This window comes from Salvelinus namaycush, chromosome 10, assembly GCF_016432855.1.
Source record: "Salvelinus namaycush isolate Seneca chromosome 10, SaNama_1.0, whole genome shotgun sequence".
Taxonomy (NCBI): domain Eukaryota; kingdom Metazoa; phylum Chordata; class Actinopteri; order Salmoniformes; family Salmonidae; genus Salvelinus; species Salvelinus namaycush.
Window position 1 is genome coordinate 38,365,438 of NC_052316.1, and position 22,909 is coordinate 38,388,346.

The window sequence follows — 22,909 nt, forward strand, 5'->3', positions numbered from 1 at the left end:
GTGTGTAAGTTGCAGCAGTGATAAGAAGTGAGCGTGGATGTTATTATTAGCAGGTCACAGTGCGTCTCTGCTCTCTGGTAGGTGGGTGTTAAATGTGTCCGAGGATGGATACTTCAGCTTGACCTGAGTCGTAACAGGAACATTTTGCACAGGTTATGTCCCAAATGGAACCCTATTCCCTATATAGTGTGCTACTTTTGACCAGGGGCCATAGGGCTCATTGGGCTCTGGTCAAAAGTTGTGCACTTGGTAGGGAATAGGGAGCCATTGGGGATGCAGCCACAGAGCTCAGGCTAATGCTGACAGAATGACAGCCAGGCTAGTCTCAGTTAGTCATGAGCTTAACCTGTTTTTTTCCCCTCTTCTCTCCTCTCCCACCCCTCCAGCCTCTTGATTATGAGAAGGGGAAGACAGTGAAGCTGATGATCTCTGCCCAGAACGAGGCTCCCCTGGTGGGCATGGCAGGGACCTGGCTGTCCATCCCTGTGGATGTCAGTGTGGGTGATGAGGACGAGGGGCCAGAGTTTACCCCTCCTAACATGGTGATCAGGATTAAAGAGAACACTCCCAACGGGACCCTCCTCTCCACCTACACCGCACTGGACCCAGAGACCAAGAGTAGCAAGGGGATCAAGTACGACCCACTGTCCCTAGTGCACGCTAACGACCCACTGTCCCTAGTGCACACTAACGACCCACTGTCCCTACACATCCAGTAACAGTAAAGGAAGAATAAAGACCAATGACTACCCTAAAGCTGGTTATATTAGAGTAGATTGGCAGTAAATGATATTTTCCTTTAGATTAAATTAGATGTTATGAGATGTTTTCTAGTGTCTTTCATACATTCTTCTATTCATGTTTCTACATGCATATCGTGTTGCACTTGTCACCTATAGTTTGGAATGCATCAATAGCTCTATGCTATCTGTTAAACCTGTTCTCTCTCTCTGTCTCTCTCTGTCTCTCTCTGTGTGTGTGTAAGATGGTGCTGACAGACATGGCAGGTCTGCTTCTAGCTCCTAAGCAACTTTGCACTATTTTTTTTTTTTGCGCAACATCAGCAATAACATCTGCTAAAAATGTGTATGTGACCAATACAAATGTTGATTTGTGTGTTGTAGGTACTACACAAAATTTGACCCTGGCTCATGGATAGCTGTGGGAGAGACCACGGGAGAGCTGAGGGTAGCTAACACCATCGACCTGGAGTCTCCTCTAGTTACCAACGGAGCCTACACCATCACTATCAAAGCTGTGGACGAGAGTGAGTGTGGTTTTCACCCAAACTGTTATTACACATGGGCAACCGCACTGGAGAGTGTATGAAGGATATTTCATACATGTATTAGTATGAAATGACACATCTGCCTTTTGCGGTTTAATAACATTTCCCTGTGAGGTTTACAGCTTTACTCATAGTGTAGGTGAACATGCAGTGATACAGTAAAACATGACTTTATTGGTGTTCATAAAGGACCACGTCCTTACAGTATAACAGACTTGCTATGCTGTTGTGAGGCGTTGGTGAGAACACCTGGAGTAGCTGAACTGGGGTGTGGCTGATCAGTGTTGTTGGGTTGTCAATCAGGGTGCGGTAGGCGGAAACTCTCCTTTGTGCTCAGTGTACTTTACCTATTTGCACATTGTTACAACACTGTATATAGCTGTAATATAACATTTGAAATGTCTCTGTTTGGAACTTTTGTGAGTAATGTTTACTCTTAATTTTTTATTGTTTAGTTCACTTTGGGTTATTCTCTATTTCACTTGCTTTGGCAATGTAAACATGTGGACACCCCTTAAAATTTGTCAATTCGGCTATTTCAGCCGTTTCAACCCGTTGCTGACAGGTGTATAAAATCGAACACACAGCCATGCAATCTCAATAGACAAACATTGGCAGAGAATGGCCTATTGAAGAGCTCAGTGACTTTCAACGTGGCACCGTCATAGGATGCCACCTTTCCAACAAGTCAGTTCTTCAAATTTCTGCCCGGTCAACTGTAAGTGCTGTTATTGTGAAGTGGAAACGTTTAGGAGGAGCAACGGCTCAGCCGCGAAGTAGTAGGCCACACAAGCTCACAGAACGGGACCGCCTAGTGCTGAAGTGCGTAAAAATCTCATGTCCTCGTTTACAACACTCTCTACCGACTTCCAAACTGCCTCTGGAAGCAATGTCAGCACAATAACTGTTTCTTGGGAGCTTCATGAAATGGGTTTCCATGGCTGAGCACCCGCACACAAGCCTAAGATCATGATGCACAATGCCAAGCGTCGGCTGGAGTGTTGTTTTAAGCTCGCCGCCATTGGAAACTAGAGCAGTGGAAACGTGTTCTCTTCACTATCTGGCAGTCCGACGGACAGATGCCAGGAGAACGCTACCTGCCCCAATGCATAGTGTCAACTGTAATGTTTGGTAGAGGAGGAATAATGGTCTGGGGCTGTTTTACATGGTTTGGGCTAGGCCCCTTAGTTCCAGTGAAGGGAAATCATAACTCTACAGCATACAATGACATTCTAGACGATTCTGTGCTTCCAGCTTTGTGGCAACAATTTGGGGAAGGCCCTTTCCTGTTTCAGCATGACAATGCCCCCGTGCACAAAGTGAGGTCCATAGAGAAATGGTTTGTTGAGATCGGTGTGGAAGAGCTTGACTGGCCTGCACAGAGCCCTGACCTCAACCCCATTGAACACCTTTGGAATTAATTGGATGGCTGACTTCGAGCCAGGGCTATGTGCCCGACATCAATAATGCCCATCTGGCTGAATGGAAGCAAGTCTCCACAGAAATATTCCAACCTCTAGTGGAAAGCCTTCCCAGAAGAGTGGAGGCTGTTATAGCAGCAAATGGGGGACCAACTCCATATTAATGCCCATGATTTTGGAATGAGATCTTCGACGAGTAGGTGTCCACATACTTTTGGTCATGTAGTGTATGTTTCCCATGCCAATAAAGCCCATTGAATTGAAAGGGTTAAACTAATCTGTATAATCTGAATGTCTACCATTCCTGAGAGTGATATGTGTGAAAGGGTCACGCAACACCATAGTGTAAATTAGATCAAAGCCGTTGGTTGCTATCTGTCTCTATCTAGTCTTGCTTTAAGTACAGTCACATAGAATGTGGCAGGAGGACATTCATGCAAGACACTTGAACTGTTTAATCTTCATTAGGGCTGAACTGTTCTAAACCCCCAAAGGAAATCTACACAACAGAACACTCACAAGCTGTTTTTCTAATTAAAGGAGCAGTGCAGTCAAAAACGGGATTTAACTGTTTTTTGAATATATATTTCACAATATGAGGTTGGAATAATACTGTGAAATTTAGAAAATTATGATAATACCTTTTTTATTATAAGAGCTGTTTGAAAAGACAGCCTGCAATTCTAACTCTTTTTTCCATGGGTGGAGTTTTGGCGTGTCTGGCGACATCACCTGGCAGTGTAAGTTAATAGACCAATAACAAAGTTTGGTCAAACCTCTCCACCCATAACTGCTAGTTTTCAGGTTACATATCCCTCCCATTAGGCCCCTCACTCAGGCCACTCCCAGGCAGTCCTAGCAAAATTCTTGCTTGAGAAATAGATGCTATTTTTGGTTGACCTTTTTAATTTAAATCAATCACAGTAAGGTACTTACTTAATTGCTACCCATAAATGATTTCATATTTAGATAAAAATGGCTACATTTGACCTTAACATAACTGTGCATGTGTGTGTACAGCACTTCAACTGTTATTACATATTCCACTCAAAGTATTGTACTTTTGTTATGTGGCACTATTGTATAATACAATGGATTTTAGATGTAACAAAATAGTTGAATGGATTACTGAATGAATAGACAAATTAATTCAGGTTACAGATGACATCATGTTTGAATGAATGGATGAGCGAATCCAGGTTTGAATGAACGAATGGATGAATAAGTTCAGTTTTGAATGAGTGAAACCTGAAAAGTTACCCAACAGGGACTGTCGCTCAGAGCTTGACCTTGTTCACCTGACCCCTCCACCTTCTTTCTGTCTCTTAGGTAAGAAGTCTGGCAATGGCAATATAACGCTGCTGATCGAGGACGTCAATGACAACGTCCCGATGATCGTCCCGGGGACATACCTGACGCTGTGTGAGGGGGAGGATGGGCAGATGGGCTCCGTAACCATAGAAGCAGAGGATGCTGACCTATCACCTTATGCCAGACCCTTCAACTTCATGCTGCCAGAGGGGCATGATGGGAAATGGAGGCTGAGAGACATTCAAAGTGAGTAGAGTGGGTTGGGTTTGAAATATGGTTGTGGTTGAATTGTGGGTATAGTATGTCTACATCCAGAGCAGTGGCAGTCTGTGACGTTTAAGATGAGGGAGGAAGATATATTTTTGAATGAGCTTGGCCTTATTTCTATTACAGCATATTGGATGACTGTCATTCATATTCTATTCACCCAGCTCAATGTAACATTGATAGGTTTAGGCTATTTTCCCTATACCCAACATGAGGTTGCTACAATCTAACCTATGAATTAAAGTTTACAACGTATGTGCACAGGTCAAGATCATTTTTAGTAATCAGTGACAGAGAGTGACAGTACCGCCTTGCACACTCTTGCCTGCATCTAGCTGATCTAGGGTGTAATCGTTAGTCCAACAGTTGCAAACGAGAGTTTAGGTATGTTTATCCCTGTTTGATTCCATTTGCTTCTGCTTTAAGAAACATTTTTCAACAGAATTAGTGGAATGAATACACCCCTGATCGCAAACACAGTTCACTTTCATAACAGCCACATACAAACAGCATGATCACTTTGTTGTAATTCCTTCTCGCATCTACGCGCTCTCCTCCTCTTTCACCTTTTCCCTTCACGTGGACTTCAGTATCCAACATATCTACTGTCTGTGACCAGGCAAAATAAACTTTCCAAGCCAAACCTTCCTATCATAATCGCTACACACAGCCTACCTACATCGTTGTCACCATATTATCTAATGTCATAGTCAACATAGCTAATAGAACTAACACATTAGTAAACCCGCTACAATTATGTAGTACAGTCAGCAAGTTTCAATATTTTTGTATTTTTATGACCAGGGGTTGTGGTCTGTGTCTATTTGTCTATAACAGCTGGTTCGCTAAATCTAATATTAAAGAAGTCCCAAGGTTTTGCTCGCCTGATGTAGAGTATCTCATGATAAGCTGAAGAACCACACTATTTACCAAGAGAGTTTACGGCTACATTTTTCGTAGCAGTCTATTTAAGATGAGAAAAAATAAAGCTGTCTATTTACCACCACAAACCGATGCTGGCACTAAGCCCGCACTCAATGAGCTGCATAAGTCCATAAGCAAACACGAAAATGCTCATCCAGAGGTGGCGCTCCTAGTGGCCGGGAACTTTAATGCAGGAAAACTTAAATCCATTTGACCAAATTTTTACCAGGATGTCACATTTGCAACCAGAGGAAAAAAAACTCTAGACTACCTTTACTCCACACACAGAGACGCATACAACGCTCTCCCTTGGACTCCATTTGTGAAATCTTACCATAATTCTATCCTCATGATTCCTGCTTACAAGTAAAACCTGAAGTGGAAGTGATTTGATCATTACGGAAGTGGTCAGATGGCGCAGATACTAAGCTACAGGACTGTTTTGCTAGCACAGACTGGCATATGTTCTGGGATTCATCCGATGGCATTGAGGTGTATACCACATCAGGCACCGGCTTCATCAATAAGTGCATCGATGACGTCGTCCCCACAGTGACCATACGTACATACCCCAACCAGAAGCAATGGATTACAAGCAACATCTGTACTGAGCTAAAGGGTAGAGCTGCCCCTTTTCAAGGAGCGGGACTCTAACCCGGTAGCTTATAAGAAATGCCCTCCGTCAAACCATCAAACAGGCAAAGCTTCAATACAGGACTAAGATTAAATCCTACTACACCGGCTCTGAGGCTCTTCGGATGTGTCAGGGCTTGCAAACTATTATGGAGCGAGCTGCCCAGTAACACGAGCCTACCAGACTAGCTAAATTACTTCTATGTGCACTTCGAGGCAAGCAACACTGAGGCATGCATGAGAGCACCAGTTGTTCTGGATGACTGTGTGATCACTCTCTCCGTAGCCGATGTGAGTAAGACCTTTAAACTGGTCAACATTCACAAGGCCGCAGGGCCAGACGGATTACCAGGACTTGTACTCAAAGCAAGCACTGACCAACTGGAAAGTGTCTTCACTGACATTTTCAACCTGTCCCTGACTGATTCTGTAATACCTACGTTTCGAGCAGACCACCATAGTATAGTCCATGTGCCCAAGAACACCTAGGTAACCTGCCTAAATGACTACCGACCCGTAGCACTCACATTTGTAGCCATGAAGTGCTTTGAAAGGCTGGTCATGGCTCACATCAACACCATCATCCCAGAAACCCTAGACCCACTCCAATTTGCATACCGCCCCAACAGATTCACAGATGATGCAATCTCTATTGCACTCCACACTGCCCTTTCCCACCTGGACAAAAGGAACACCTTTGTGAGAATGCTGTTCATTGACTACAGCTCAGCGTTCAACACCATAGTGCCCTCAAACTCATCACTAAGCTATGGACAGTGGGACTAAACACCTCCCTCTGCCACTGGATCCTGAATTTCTTGACGGGCCTCCCCCAGGTGGTAAGGGTAGGCAACAACACATCTGCCAGGCTGATCCTCAACATGGGGGCCCCTCAGGGGTGTGTGTTTGTAGTCCCCTCCTGTACTCCCTGTTCACCCACGAATGCGTGGCCAAGCATGACTCCAACACCATCATTAAGTTTGCTGACGACACAAGGGTGATAGGCCTGATCACCGACAACGATGAGACAGCCTATAGGGAGGAGGTCAGAAACCTGGCAGTGTGGTACCAGGACAACAACCTCTCCCTCAATGTAAGCAAGGCAAAGGAGATTATCATGGACTATGACAGGGCTGTAGTGGAGCAGGTTGAGAGCTTCAAGTTCTTTGGTGTCCACATCGCCAACAAACTATCATGGTCCAAACACATCAAGACAGTCGTGAAGAGGGCACGACAACGCCTGTTCTACCTCAGGTGACTGAAAAGATTTGGCATGGGTCTTTAGATCCTCAAAAAGTTATACAGCTGCACCATCAAGAGCATCCTGACTGGTTGCATCACCGTCTGGTATGGCAACTGTTCGGCCTCCGACCGCAAGGCGCTACAGAGGGTAATGCGTTCGGCCCAGTATGTACATCACTGGGGCCAAGCTTCCTGCCATCCAGGACCTCTATACCAGGCGGTGTCAGAGGAAGACCCAAAAAAGTGTCAAAGAATCCAGCCACCCTAGTCATAGACTGTTCTCTCTGCTACCCCATGGAAACCATACCGGAGCGCCGAGTCTAGGTCTTAATGGCTTCTTAACAGCTTCTACCCCCAAGCCATAAAACTGCTGAGCAGATAATCAAATGGCTATCTGGATTTACCAGATTTGCACTATTTGCATTGACCCTCCCCCCTTTTTTTATGCTGCTAACTTTTATTTTTCTTAACTGCATTGTTGGTTATGGGCTTGTAAGTAAGTATTTCGTTAAGGTCAGCGCGTGTGACAAGTAACATTTGATTTGAAGACTATATCTAGAATTTAAATGACCATAGAACAGATTACTAGATCCCAGATTGCCACTTTAAGCCCAGTGGAACAGACAGAAGGCAGTGATTGTTCAGAGGCCTGTGTGTCCTGTGTCCTAAATGGCACCCTATTCCCTTTTATAGGGCACTACCATGTGTGACCTGGTCAAAAGTAGTTTGCTATATATATATATATATATATATAGGAAACAGGGTACAATTTGAGATGGAGCCTTAGTGTATGTTAGACAGAGCCAGACCTCTGTTTGTGGGAAGGGGGGGGGGGGGTGTATTGTGTGTGTATCAGCCCTAGCCAGACCTCTGCAGCCTCACAGGGGAGAAAGGTCCAACTAAATGCCAGGCAGCACAGAGGAAATGTCACCCTCCATTTAGTGTGTGTGTGTCTGTCACCTTCTATTTAGTGGCAGAGTAAATACATCTGTGGATAAGTTCCAAAACAACCACCACAGGCTGCCATAGGCCCAGCACACAGTGGGCACATAGACACACGTGCATGCAGGCACGCACACACCACACACCACACACACGCACACAGTGACCATAGTGAGATGCCGGAGGGGATAGGGATTGAGATAAATACACAGGTTACACTCCAGGGGACCCTCGCGCTGCAGGACCCTCGCACTGCAGGACACTCACATGACGCCATGGCGCACAGCCACACGCTGCAAAGCACATACAGTGCATTCGGAAGTATTCAGACCTCTTGAATTTTCCCCACATCTTGTTACAGCCTTATTCCAAAATTGATTAAATAAATAAAAAAAGTCGTGATCAATCTACGCACAATACCACATAATGACAAAGCAAAAACTGATTAGAATTATTAGCAAAATTATTAAAAATTAAAAACGGAAATACCTATTCAGACCCTTTGCTATGAGACACGAAATTGAGTTTAGGTGCATCCTGTTTCCATTGATCATCCTTGATGTTTCTACAACTTGATTGGAGTCCACCTGTGGTAAAATCAATTGATTGGACATTATTTGGAAAGGTACACACCTGTCTATATTAGGTCCCACAGTTGACCGTGCATATCAGAGCAAAAACCAAGTCATGAGGTCGAAGGAATTGTCCGTAGAGCTCTGAGACAGGATTGTGTTGAGGCACAGATCTGGGGAAGGGTACCAAAACATTTCTGCAGCATTGAAGTTCCCCAAGAACAAAGTGGCCTACATCATTCTTAAATGGAAGAAGTTTGGAACCACCAAGACTTCCTAGAGTTGGCTGCCTGTCCAAACTGAGCAATCAGGAGAGAAGGACCTTGGTCAGGGAGGTGACCAAGAAACCGATGGTCACTCTGACAGAGCTCCAGAGTTCCTTTGTGGAGATGGGAGAACCTTCCAGAAGGACAACCATCTCTGCATCACTCCACAAATAAGGCCTTTATGGTAGAGTGGCCAGACGGAAGCCACTCCGCAGTAAAAGGCACATGACAGCCCGCTTGGAGTTTGCCAAAAGGAACCTAAAGGACTCAGAACAGGAGAAACAAGATTCTTTGGTCAGATGAGACCAAGATTGAACTCTTTGGCCTGAATGTCAAGTGTCACGTCTGGAGGAAACCTGGCTCCACCCCTACGGTGAAGCATGGTGGTGGCCGCATCATGCTGTGGGGGATGTTTTTCAGTGGCAGGGACTGGGAGACTAGTCAGGATCGCGGGAAAGATTAACAGAGCAAAGTACAGAGATCATTGATGAAAACCTGCTCCAGAGCGCTCAGGACCTCAGACTGGGATGAATGTTCACCTTCCAACAGGACAACGACCCTAAGCACACAGCCAAGACACGACAGGAGTGGCTTTGGGACAAGTCTCTGAATGTCCTTGAGGGGCCATGCCAGAGCCCGGACTTGAACCTGATCCAACATCTCTGGAGAGACCTGAAAATAGCTGTGCAGTGACGCTCCTGATCCAACCTGAAAGAGCTTGAGAGGATCTGCAGAGAATGGGAGAAATTCCCCAAATACAGGTGTGCCAAGCTTGTAGCATCATACCCAAGAAGACTTGAGGCTTTAATTGCTGCCAATGTTGCCTCAACAAAGTACTGAGTAAAGGGTCTGAATACTTAAGTAAATGTAATAATTCTGTTTTTTCTTTCTCGTAATGGGGTATTGTGTGTTGATTGATTTAATATTTTTTTTCCCCCATCAATCTTAGAATAAGGCTGTCACAAAATGTGGAGAAAGTCAAGGGGTCTGAATACTTTCCGAATGCACAAACACACACACACACACACTGTGAGGGGCACAGCCACCACAGGAGACTACCAAATATGGAGGGAAACTCTCTGAACGCTGAACATTCCAAAGGTTATCTCCTCACGAGGCATTTATACCCTGGTTAGAGTAATCTATCTCTAGCTCGCTCTGTCTCTCTTATTTTTTTTCTCTCCCCCCTTTCTCTTTTTCTCTCTAACTCTCTAAATCCCCTTCCTCTATTCTTCTATCCCTCATATTGTCAATCACCTCCTAACTCCCTTCCTTCTTACACCCCGCCCCTTCTGTAGATGGGTCAGCTGTGCTGGAGCAGGTGGTGGAGATGGCCCGGGGTGTGTATACGGTCCCTGTGCATGTGACTGACCTCCAGAATAAGGGCGGGGTCCAGGTGTTGTCTGTAAGGGTGTGTCAGTGCCTGGGGGGAGAGTGTGTGGCCAAGAGGAGTTCTGTCTCTGTGGGGATCTGGGGCGTCCTAGCCATGCTGCTAGCCTTCCTGCTGCTCCTACTGCTCTGTGAGTAGGAATGATGGATACACACTAGCACATGCCCGCACTTGTACATTCATCACATATCTTATCCTGCATCACTTAGTCACATCGGATACTTTGTCAGTTTATTCCTGTATTAAATCAAGTACCACTCAGAGTACACATACCATTTTCTCAGGCATGAATATGACATATCCTACATTATACTTCACATCTATCATTTCAGTCAATTCTCCATTTATTTGGATTTATGTAACTAAGATATTTGCTCTCTCATATGCAGGTCTATTATTTGTGTTTTACTGCACCACTAAGGGAGAGAAGATCTACATGGAAGACTGTAGTGGTGGCATGCTGCTGAAGTCTAACACAGAGGCTCCTGGAGATGAAGTGGTGAGATCAGCTTTCCTCTGGACTAGGTCCTCTATCATTGATGAGTGTGTGTGTCGTGTGTGTGTGTACTGTTTGCCTGTGTGTTTTGTGTGTGTATGCGTGTGTGTGTGCACGCATGTTTGTGTGTGTGTGTGAATGGGACTTTGTCATTGTCTCTTATCTCTGGTCAGAAATCTGCGGCCCTGCTGATTGTACCTTCCACCGGTGTTGCCGTGGACACAGTGGATGGCTCCGTGAAGGGGGCAGGGCTGGTGGGGCTTCTGGATCAGAATGGGGCGGGGTGTCCGGCTCCAGGTCCTCCTCTGATTGGTCAGAAGACGATCAATCTGAATCGGGAGAGCAGTAGGCGGGACTTCCTGACAGCTCAGGGACAGAGTAGCTTTTACTCCACTGGACAGTACGGGGGCGGTAACTTCTACACAGACACTACCTTCCTCAAACAGTCCCAGGCTTCCTCCACTCTCTCCGCCTTGCACACCTGGAAGACCAATGGACTCTACCTGGGCAAGGTAAACCATAGCCAAAGCAACATGTGGTTTTTTATTTTTGTGATGGTATTCAGATTAATGTATTGCATTTGTAGATTTAGTCAATATGGGCTGTTTCAAAAGAATGTAATTTCAGCACTCAATTTGTCATTCCTGTCAAGTGTTTTTGCAATAAATATCTGGGTTGGTGTGACAACAGTCGGGACCTGGTTGTATTCCTAAGCCGTTCTGTAACCTGTTGACACCTCTTTTCTCTGTCCTGCAGAAGCTGGTGTATTTTGCAGATGAGTCAGAGGAGCGTTTTGCGGACGACCTGGCCCGAGCGTACGGGTACGAGGGTGAAGGGTCACCGGCCGGGTCGGTGGGTTGCTGCAGTGACTTTGGTGACCAGGATAACCTGGACTTCCTGGACTCACTGGGGTCAAAGTTCAAAACACTGGCCAACATCTGCATGGACAAGGAGGAGGAGATCTGAGACGGAGATGAGAACACGAATAAAGAACACAACTAACGGGAACACAAAGCAACTAATAAGATCAGAACCTTTGAGAGAAAGACAATCACTAAAGTCAATGGAAGGTGAATGCCAAAGGCGTGTCGTCAGTATGTGAGACTGTCAGTGAGTGAGACTCATGATAGATCTGTTGTTTTGGATGGGAGACAAAGATATGGCAGGTATTCTCTCTTTCCTCAGCCTTCTACATTGCCTGTAGAAGAGTGAAGAAGCGAGACATCACCCAGACTATTCTCACTCTGAGGTACACATGCTACTGACTGTTAGTGCTCTGATCTGGTTTCTGTTATGCTCTACTTTGACACGTGGGGGCGTATGTCCCGGTTTTTACTGTAATACAACACTGGCCAGGATCAGTGTGTTTGTGTGTGTGTCTATGTGTGTGATAGAGATCGTATTGCTGGAGTTGTCATTGCTGAATGTGTAACATAATCTCGGAGTCAATTGGTTTCTGTAGGAGACGAGATAATGCTTCATAATTGCTGCCGTTTGTCAAGAGCTCTCACTATCTTGTCTTTTTCTAATGAGAAAATAAATAGCAAATTTAAGCAGAAAGAGAAGAGCTTTGTTTTGTACATTTGTGCTTGAAGATGTTAATGCAGAGTATTTTTCTATTGTACTGTATACATTAAAACGGTCTGCTTCTTGAATGTTTGTTTCTCTTAAATTAAACCCAAAGGTATTTTGAAAGAGGTAATAGAGGGGGAGAAGTGTGTGCTGCCAGCTGAGAAAATAAAACGGTAAAGAACGATGATTGCTCTTTCTAACACAGCGGGTTGAGAGCTTCAAGTTCCTCTGTGTCCACATCATTAAGAAATGATCATGGCCCACACACACCAACACAGTCGTGAAGAAGGCACGACAACACCTCTTCCTCCTTAGGAGGCTGAAAAGATTCGGTATGGGCTGAGATCCTGAAAAGGTTTACAGCTGCACGATTGAGAGCATCTTGACTGGCTGCATCACCGCTTAGTATGGCACCTGCTTGGCATCTGACCGCAAGACGCTACAGAGGGTAGTGCGTATGGTCCAGTACATCACAGGGGCCGAGCTCCTTGCCATCCAGGTGTTGGGAGGACGGCCCTAAAAATGGTAAAAGACTCAATACCCAAGACATAGACTGGAACCAACAGGTGGGGTAGTGGGCGTGTAAAATGGCGCGGTCTCCGACCAAGATTTTTAAAGGCCCTCCTGTTGGGTGCAGAGAAAACATTTTGCTGTTTTATAGCTAATTTCTTGCAATTCTACACATTTTTCCATGGTTTATGCCATCCTCTTCTGCTATCTGAGTGACTCAAACATTATTAAAAAAATTATGGGGGGCCCATGCCATGACATCTTCAGAATTTTAGATGTTCCCTGAATGTCTAGTTTTTATTTTGTTTTTTAGTTCTCAAAGATCTTATTTAAAAGTAAAGTACCAGTCAAACGTTTGGACACACCTACTCATTCAAGGGTTTTTCTTTATTTTACTATGTTTTACATTGTAGAATAATAGTGAAGACATCAAAACTATGAAATAACACATGGAATCATGTGTTAACCAAAAAGTGTTATACAAATTGTACTTTTTATATTAGAAATTCTACAAAGTAGCCTTCCTTTGCCTTGATGACAGCTTTGCACACTCTTGGCATTCTCTCAACCAGCTTCATGAAGTAGTCACCTGGAATGCATTTCAATTAACAGATGTGCCTTGTTAAAAGTTAATTTGTGGAATTTCTTAACTTTTTTAATCCGTTTGAGCCAATCAGTTGTGTTGTGACAAGTTAGGGGTGGTATACAGAAGATAGTATGGACTTGGGCTTTTATCAAATAGGGCTGTGTCAAGAACAGCTCAAATAAGCAAAGAGAAATGACAGTCCATCATTACTTTAAGACATGAAGGTCAGTCAATGCGGAAAATTTCAAGAACTTTGAAAGTTTCTTCAAGTTCAGTCGCAAAAACCATCAAGTGCTATGATGAAACTGGCTCTCATGAGGACCGCCACAGGGATGGAGACCTAGATTTACCTCTGCTGCAGAGGATAAGTTCATCAGAGTTACCAGCCTCAGAAATTGCAGCCCAAATAAATGCTTCACAGAGTTCAAGTAACAGACAAATCTCAACATAAACTGTTCAGAGGAAACAGCGTGAATCAGGCCTTCATGGTCGAATTGCTGCAAAGAAACCACAACTAAAGGACACCAATAAGAAGTGACTTGCTTTGGCCAAGAAACACGAGCAATGGACATTAGACCGGTGGAAATCTGTCCTTTGGTCTGATGAGTCCAAATTTGAGATTATTGGTTCCAACCGTTGTGTCTTTGTGAGACGCAGAGTAGGTGAACGGATGAACTCTGCATGTGCACCGCGAAGCATGGAGGAGGTGTGACGGTATGGGGGTGATTTGCTGGTGACATTGTCAGTGAGTTATTTAGAATTCAAGGCACACTTAACCAGCATGGCTACCACAGCATTCTGCAGCAATACGCTATCCCATTTGGTTTGCGCATAGTGGGACTATCATTTGTTTTTCAACAGGACAATGACCCAAAACACACCTCCAGGCTGTGTAAGGGCTATTTGACCAAGGAGAGTAATGGAATGCTGCATTAGATGACCTGGCCTCCACAATCACCCGACCTCAACCCAATTGAGATGGTTTGGGACGAGTTGGACCGCTGAGTGAAGGAAAAGCAGCCAACAAGTGCTCAGCATATGTGGGAACTCTTTTAAGACTGTTGGAAAAGCATTCCTCATGAAGCTGGTTGAGAGAATGCCAAGAGTGTGCAAAGCTGTCATCAAGGCAAAGGTTGGCTACTTTGAAGAATCTAAAATTTAAAATATACTTTATTGGTTACTACATGATTCCATATGTGTTATTTCATAGTTTTTATGTCTTCACTATTATTCTACAATGTAAAAATAAAAGAAAAACCCTTGAATGAGTAGGTGTGTCCAAACGTTTGACTGGTACTGTTTATAGCTCCATTATCTTTTCTACATACTTCATATCTAGTTTTAGTCAGTTAAGTTTACACTGAAAACGTTTTACCAACTGGATTTTTTTGTTGTTGAAAAATCATTCAATCATATTTTTGGGAGTGGCGGCAACAAATGAATATAGGCGAAACACTGGTGTATGTGTAAGTTTGTGTCTTAGTTCCTCCAGGATGGAGAATTTGGGATATTGTGGAGATGGGAGTGATAACCTATTAATACAGTAGGTGCTATCTGACATTTATGGATAATGTTGAACATTTTTAGATTAGATTTTTCCATAGAAAATATTGTGTTGATGAATTCAGCTACCAGTAATTGGAAGCAAGCCAATTTTGACAACACATAAAATATGTTTAAAATAAATATTAAATAATAATAATTAAATAATGTGGGTCATTATTTAGTTTGCAGTAAACAATGTGGTAATGGTGTCATGAGAGTTGTTGAAATGTTAATTTGTGTTCTAAATGTTTCACTTACCAGATAAACATTCATTACTATTAGATAGCAGAGGAGATAGAGGCAGACCGGCACCGACATCTCAGAGCAAATGTGACTCTTCCTATCAGGCTGAAACTCAGTACTGTCATGTTCCACTGTCACACTAAGACATGCTTAAATGTTAATGACCTAACCCACTGGGCACACACTGGTTGAATCAACGTTGTTTTCTATGTCATTTCAATGAAATGATGTTGAACCAACGTGGAATAGACGTCTCTGCCCAGTGGGAAAGATCACTACCGTTATGCAAATTCTGCCTTTGAAAATATGTTAATGACAGTAGAGGCGGTAGATATTTCTTACCGCACTCAAACCAAATGCACACTTATAATATACTCTGTCGTTAGGCTTAATAAACCACCCAAGAGCATGCTAGCTCTCATAGGCATGTTGATGTTATTCTGCTCATGCTCTATCTCTCATTTTGCACTTGTGTTCGTGTGTGTGTGTGCGACAGAGATGTTGACTCAAGATGGAGATAGCATGCTGCAAAATCATGAAAGAAGAAAGCCTTCAAGGATTATTTCAGGTCATTCCCAGTGGGTGCAATTAGGACGTTTTTAAGAGCTCAAACACCTCTCTAAATTCACCAGAGCTTCTGGGCTAACACTGGCCCTGAGCACTCATTTTGCGTCCGAGTAGGCAGTGGCCAGGGGCGGGATACAGGCAGTGGACGTCTCCTCTATAATGTAGAGGGGGGAATGTGTGTGCGTGTGTGAGAGAGAGAGACCCACATACAGTGAGACACAGAGATAGAGAGGGCGAGAGAAAGAGAGAAATAGAAACAAAGAGATGTTGACTCAAGAGGGAGATAGCAGGCTGAACAGTTAGTCAGAGGGAGAGTTGTTCATGAGGTACCAGCTGATGTGAGTCAGCAGCATTAGGGATGAGGGAGTCATTCCTTGATAGCCACCCGTTATTCATTCAGCTGCTCTGCCACTGGGGAACCGAGTGGAGGAAGAAAGCTATTACAAAACTCAGAACGTGCTATGTATACAAACACAAGGCACAATAAGGAACACAGACATAGTATAGCCATACAGAAATGCGTTTCTTTAATGTTAAAAAAATGCATTTAAAGACACTTCCACATAACCACCATTAGCCATTATGTATTATGTAGGAAAATGAACGTAAACTGCTCACAAAACTGTTCTTCACTCGCTGCAAAGTCATGAAACAAGAAAGCCTTCAAGGATTATTTCAGATCATTCTCAGCGGGTGCAATTAGGAAGTTTTGAAGAGCTCAAACGCCTCTCTAAATTCACTGGAGCATCTTGCCTGAGACTGTAACACTGGCCCTGAGCACTCATTTTGGGTTTCAAGTAGGCAGTGGCCAGGGGCGGGATACAGGCACTGGACGTCTCCTCTATAGTGTGTGTGTGTGTGTGTGTGTACGTGCGTGCGTGCGTGCGTTCGTGCGTGCGTGCGTGCGTGCGTGCGTGAGTTACGTGTATTTATGTTGAGTAATACTTTTTGTGGAAGGTATGAGAGCCTTCAGACAGGTTTAAATGAGTTGCTTATGCGGCAGCCTTTGCTGTAAAATATAACACGTTGTGGATGTTCTGGTGTGTGTGTGTGTCTGTGTCTGTGTGTGTGGTTGGCAAGGCCAGGGCTGGGTCTACATCAGTACAGAGGAAAGAGGATGGTTGGCCAGGGTATAGGGGCTGGGCAAGGGGCTTCTGTCCAGTGGTTATTGTTGCATAACTAATCAGACAGTTTTGCTCTCTTCCGGCACCACTGATCTATAATAAGCCTTGGAGTGTCAGCCTTCTGGGCTGGATTAGGTTTGGTTGGGCTGGACTGGACTGGACTGGACTGGACTGGTTTGGGCTGGGTTAGGCTGGACTGGACTGAGCCTATCTGGGCTGCCAAACAACATGATTCAGATTTAGTGGAATTCAGGTCTAGTGGAAAGATCTAGTGGAATTCAAGTCTAGTGGAACAGGGTAGTTGGACTGAGTTGAGGGTGTTGGATTTGATATAGGGGTGACTTGGCCTGGTGTTGCTCTCCTTACTGTCAGTGTTACTGGGGTTGTTATTGAGTGTTGGCTCGTTTATAACCGAGTCATAGAATAGGCATTACCTGTCTCCTCCATGCTACTCCCTCCTGCTGTTGTAGAATGTCACACACAGGCTGTATGAATTATCTCAGGGACTAGAGAAGACAGGTGTGTCCCAAATGGCACTATATTCCATACATGGCACACTACTTTTGACCAGAGCCCTATGGTCAAAAGTAGTGCACTATAAATGGAATAGGCAGAAATTTGAGACACCACTGAAGACTTGGGGGGCAGGGAGATTCTGCTTCCATGTGCAATTATTCCATATGCTGATGAGGTGTCAGAGGAGGGCTATGTTGGGGGTTAGGGTGGGGTGGGTTGGGAGGGGTGGTGAGGGTTCAGGGGGAGGTGTGTGTCCGTGTGTGTGATTTTGTGTGTGCGTGCATGCGGTTGTGTGTGCGTGTTCATGTGTGTGTGTGTCTGTGGATGAGGTTGACTGACACAGTATGACAGGATAACAGAGTGACAGGATACGGTTTGTATATTATTAGATCCATACCATCACTGTAGAGTTATAGTCCACCTGTATAATGTATATTAGATCCATACCATCACTGTAGAGTTATCGTCCACCTGTATACTGTATATTAGATCCATACATCACTGTAGAGTTATAGTCCACCTGTATAATGTATATTAGATCCATACCATCACTGTAGAGTTATAGTCCACCTGTATACTGTATATTAGATCCATACATCACTGTAGAGTTATAGTCCACCTGTATAATGTATATTAGATCCATACATCACTGTAGAGTTATAGTCCACCTGTATAATGTATATTAGATCCATACATCACTGTAGAGTTATAGTCCACCTGTATAATGTATATTAGATCCATACCATCACTGTAGAGTTATAGTCCACCTGTATACTGTATATTAGATCCATACCATCACTATAGAGTTATAGTCCACATGTATACTGTATATTAGATCCATACATCACTGTAGAGCTTGTGGCAGACCAGGGGGTTGGGTCAAAACGTTTACACAGATCAGACACGGACAGAGTAGGATTATCTCAGTTTAAAATGTGTTTATTAAAATAATAATTCAAAAGAAAAGAATAGGTCTCCCCCATTAAACCCTCTCCGGGATACTATCTTCTTGGCTCCGGGTCTTGCTGTATCCTGTGGGGATCAAAAACTGAACTCACTCCTGTTACCTCTGCAACCGTTCCCAACTATACGGGAGTCCTTTCTTCCCCCACTCTCTCCCCTGTGTGCTGCCCTTCTGGCAGCTTTATGGGACTTGTACAGCTGGTGAGCAATCAGCCCTTGATTACTCACCAACCCCCAATCAGCCCCAATTAGTCCTGGCCGGAGAGCCCATCGAGACCCGGCACGTCCAGCAGATGGAGCCATCGCCTCATGATGTATACTCCGTCTGACCTGCTGTACGTCCCCTCCCCCTTAGCTCTGTCGGGGAGGGGACTGGCATCAGTGCGACGTATGTCTCCCTTCTCAATAGGGCATCCGCGTTTCCATGCTTCGCCCCTGACCTGTGCACAACAGCAAAAGAGAAGCGTTGAAGGGACAAGAACCACCTGGTGACTTGATTGTTTGTGTCTTTTCCCCTGGCCATCCAGACCAGGGGAGCATGGTCCGTGACCATGAAGTGGGTACCGAACAGGTAATACTTGAGAGTGTCTAGCACCCACTTCACCGCTAGACACTTTCTCATGATGGGAGCACAGCACTTCCTTCAGACGGCTGAACGCCGCTTCTGTCTCGTCCTTCCATTTCACTGTTTTCGGGAGGTGGGCCCTAGTTAGATCGGTGAGGGGGGAAGCTATAGCCGCAAAGTTGGGGATAAACCGGCTATAGTATCCTGCCAGTCCCAGGAAGGACTTGACCTGTGTCTTGGTGCGTGGAACGGGCCAGTCACGTACCGCGTGAACCATCCTCTCCTGGGGCTTGACGTTCCCCCGTCCGATCAAATACCCCAGGTACTCCACCTCCTCGAACACTAGTTTTCATTTATTGGGGTTCGCGGTCAACCCGGCTTGTCTGAGCGCGTCCAGCACCGCCTGGAGGCGTGTCAGGTGCTCTTCCCAACCTTGGCTGTGGATGATGATATCATCCAGATAGGCCACTGCGTACTGCTGGTGGGGTCGAAGCACTCTGTTCATCAGTCGCTGGAATGTGGGCGGGGCTCCGTGGAGACCAAACGGGAGCACCCGGTACTGATACAAACCGTCTGGTGTCGAGGACACCGTCTTCTCCCGGGAGGAGGCTGCCAACGGTACCTGCCAATAACCTTTGGTCAGGTCAAGGGTGCTGATGTACCGGGCCTTTCCCAATCGGTCAATGAGCTCGTCCACCCTTGGCATGGGGTATGCGTTGAATAAGCTCATGTCGTTCACACCCTGGAAATCATTACAGAAGCGGAGGTTACCGTCCGGTTTGGGCACCAACCTGATGGGGCTGCACCATGCACTGTGGGACACTTCAATGACCCCCATCCTCAGCATAGCCTCCACTTCCTGTTTCACGGCCTTCCTTCTGGCCTCCGGAATCCGATATGGCCTCTTTCGTACCGTTTCCCCAGACCGGGTACGGATGTGGTGTTCAATGAGGGTCGTGCGGCCCGGCTTCTCGGAGAACACCGCCGTGTTCTTATCGACGAGCTCCCTGAGCTCTTGCTTCTGGTCCGGGTCCGGGTTGAGGTCCTCATTGCTCGGGACCACCACTGGTACCGTTGGCGTCCTGGGTCCCGACCATAACACGGCCAAGGCTGTCCTCTCGTGCCACTTCTTCAACAGGCTCACATGGTAAATCTTTTGGGGTTTCCATCTCCCCGGTTGCCGTATGCAGTAATTGACAGGTCCCAGCTTCTCGATCACCTCGTATGACCCATGCCATGTTGCCAGGAACTTACTTTCGGCCGTGGGGATTAAGACCAACACCCTGTCTCCCACCTGGAATTCTCGGGGCTGGGCTCCCCGATTGTAGACCTGGGCTTGGGCGCGTTGGGCCTTCTCCATATGTTCCCTCACGACTGGCCATATGGCTTTCATCCGCTCCCTCATTGTCGCCACGTGCTCTACCACACTGCGTAAGGGGGTCAGTTGGGCTTCCCACACCTCCTTGGGGAGGTCCAGTAGGCCGCGTGGCCTCCTCCCATAGAGGAGTTCGAAAGGGGAAAACCCAGTGGAGGACTAGGGTACTTCTCGGATTGAGAACATTAGGTGGGGTAGTAGCTGGTCCCAGTTCATCCCGTCCTGCTTGATGACCGTCCGCAGCATTTGTTTGAGCGTTTTATTGAAGCGCTCGACGAGCCCATCCGTCTGCGGGTGAAAGATGGAGGTCCGGATCTGCTTGATCTGCAGGAGAGCACACAACTCTTTCATTAGGCAGGACATAAACTCAGTACCTTGGTCTGTCAGGATCTCGTTCGGGATGCCTACCCGGCTAAAGAGGTGGAACAGCTCCCGGGCGATTCCCTTGGATACCGCTGGCCGTAGGGGAATGACCTCGGGATACCGGGTGGCATAATCTACTATCACCAGGATGTACCGGTGTCCTCCTGCTGTTTTTACCAGGGGTCCAACTATATCCATGGCGATGCGTTCAAAGGGCACCCCGATGATCGGTAGGGGGACCAGTGGGTTTCGGAAGTGTGCTTTTGGGGCAGTGAGTTGACACTCCGGGCAGCTGCGACTGTAGTCTTCCACGGCCCTCCTCATCCCGGGCCAGTGGAACCGGGCGGCGATCCATTCCCGGGTCTTCTCCATTCCCAGTTGCACCCCCAACAGGTTGGTGTGGGCCAGCTGAAGAACGGTTCCCACGTACTGTCGGGGCAGTAACAATACCTCTCGAAGTTCCCCCTGTTGGCGCGACACCTGATACAAAAGATTATTCTTGATTTGGAAATGGGGGTATCGCCAGTCACTCACCCCCGGAAGTAGCTGTCCATCCACCGCTATCACTTGGGCTGCGAAGGCTTTCAAGTTCGGATCCTCCCACTGGGCCGTCCCGAATTGTCCCCTCAGTTGGCCCCCAGCGAGTGTCTCGACTGGCCCCTCGAAATCGAGGAGAGGGAGGCTGGGCTCCTCCTCCAGTGGTTCCCCGGGGTGGGAGGGGGGGGGGTCAGGTTCCGGCGCCCCCTCTGACTCCGACTCCGGACCCGTAGATACAGGTTGGTCAACTGGTTGCTTCCGGGTTGCACAGGTGATGGGTCGTCCCCGCTCTCTTCTTCGGCCGGCTAGTATCTTTTTCTTCAGCTCGTGACCCCATGGGGCCATGAACAGCGGACAATCCCGTCCCACTAGGAGAGATACCGGCAACTCTGGTACTGCACCCACCATCATCTGGCAGCTCCCTTGTGGTGTCATGATGTTGGTCCGTACGGTTGGATACCGCTTTGTGTCACCGTGAACACAGGAAATTGACATCTCCCTACCCCGTTCGGTCTCCTGGTTCAGCAGGCTCGTGGTTACGAGCGTAACCATACTTCCGGAGTCTAATAGCTTCCGTGTCGTGTCCGTCAACCTTCACCAGGACCATGGGTGCAGTTGATTCGTGGTGCGCCCAACAGGAGGTGACAGAGTTCACGGCATCACCCACCTCGCCTCCGGGGCTTGCTGATGGCATCAACTCCTCTCGAGCGGGGCAATTCCAGGCAATGTGCCCCCGGGCGCCACACTCAAAACACCTCCTTTGGTCTCCATCTACCTGGGGTCGTCGGTGGCGGGTCGGCCCTACCCCAGCCGTCTCTCCATGGGTTTGCGGTCCTCTGGCCCTGCCGACTGTCGGTTTGGGGTACACAGCGGTGGGGCTGTCCTTCCGTCCCCTCGAACGGGTCGCCGACTCGGCCTGGCTCCCACTCAGCAGGGCCTGAGTGTTCTGATGCGTCTTCACTGCTTCCAGGAGGCGCTCCAAGGTCTGGGGCGCACATAGACTCGCTGCCCTCCACATGTCGTGGGGTAGCACCCATAATAAGCGATCCAGGACCACTTTATCGAGGATGGAGAGGGTGGATACGTTGGTTAGGAGTCATGCCCTGGTGACGAGCAGTAGGTCACTCATCTGGGCTCGGGGGGATGCGTTGGGTACGAACATCCAGTCGTTGAACATTTGAGCCCGATGGGCCAGGCTGTACCCGTAGCGGCTGACTATCTCCCGTTTGAGTCCGTCGTAGTTAGCCGCCTGTTCGTCGTTCAGGTCCCAATAGGCCTTTTGGGCATTCCCAGAGAGGAACGGGGCCAGCATACTTGCCACTTTGGCCTTGGCCATCCTTCCCGTAGCGCTGTCCGTTCAAGCGTACAGAGGTATGTTTCGATGTCATCGTCTTCCGTTAGCTTGATTAAAAACTGGTTGGGATGTGATTCAGGAGACGCTCATCCTTGCAGCTTCCTGATGTCCTCAACGACGCAGACGTTCTGTAGTCGCTGTTCCGCCAGCGTTCGTTCCTGAACAGCCTGTTGTGCTTGGTGGGCCCGGACGAACTAAGCTATCAACTCGTCCATGCTGATGCTGTGTAAACGTCAACCCTGATCTGACCACGTTATCAGAATGCCCGCATTCTCCACCACTTGTGGCAGACCAGGGGGTTGGGTCAAAACGTTTACACAGATCAGACACGGACAGA

The 22,909-nt window shown here is 46.7% G+C and overlaps 1 protein-coding gene across 1 annotated transcript in view; it reads left to right on the forward strand.

Annotated features, from left to right (window-relative positions):
• The window catches only part of LOC120055011 (desmocollin-2-like), a 29,302-nt gene extending 16,895 nt beyond the window's left edge, over positions 1–12,407 (forward strand). Inside the window, exons 10-16 of the mRNA XM_039002842.1 lie at positions 387–634; positions 1,125–1,267; positions 4,039–4,266; positions 10,165–10,386; positions 10,646–10,755; positions 10,926–11,264; positions 11,509–12,407. Coding sequence (XP_038858770.1) covers positions 387–634; positions 1,125–1,267; positions 4,039–4,266; positions 10,165–10,386; positions 10,646–10,755; positions 10,926–11,264; positions 11,509–11,718 — 1,500 coding nt within the window. The 3' untranslated portion in view covers positions 11,719–12,407. The remainder of the gene's footprint in view (positions 1–386; positions 635–1,124; positions 1,268–4,038; positions 4,267–10,164; positions 10,387–10,645; positions 10,756–10,925; positions 11,265–11,508) is intronic.
• Positions 12,408–22,909: the final 10,502 nt, after the last annotated feature.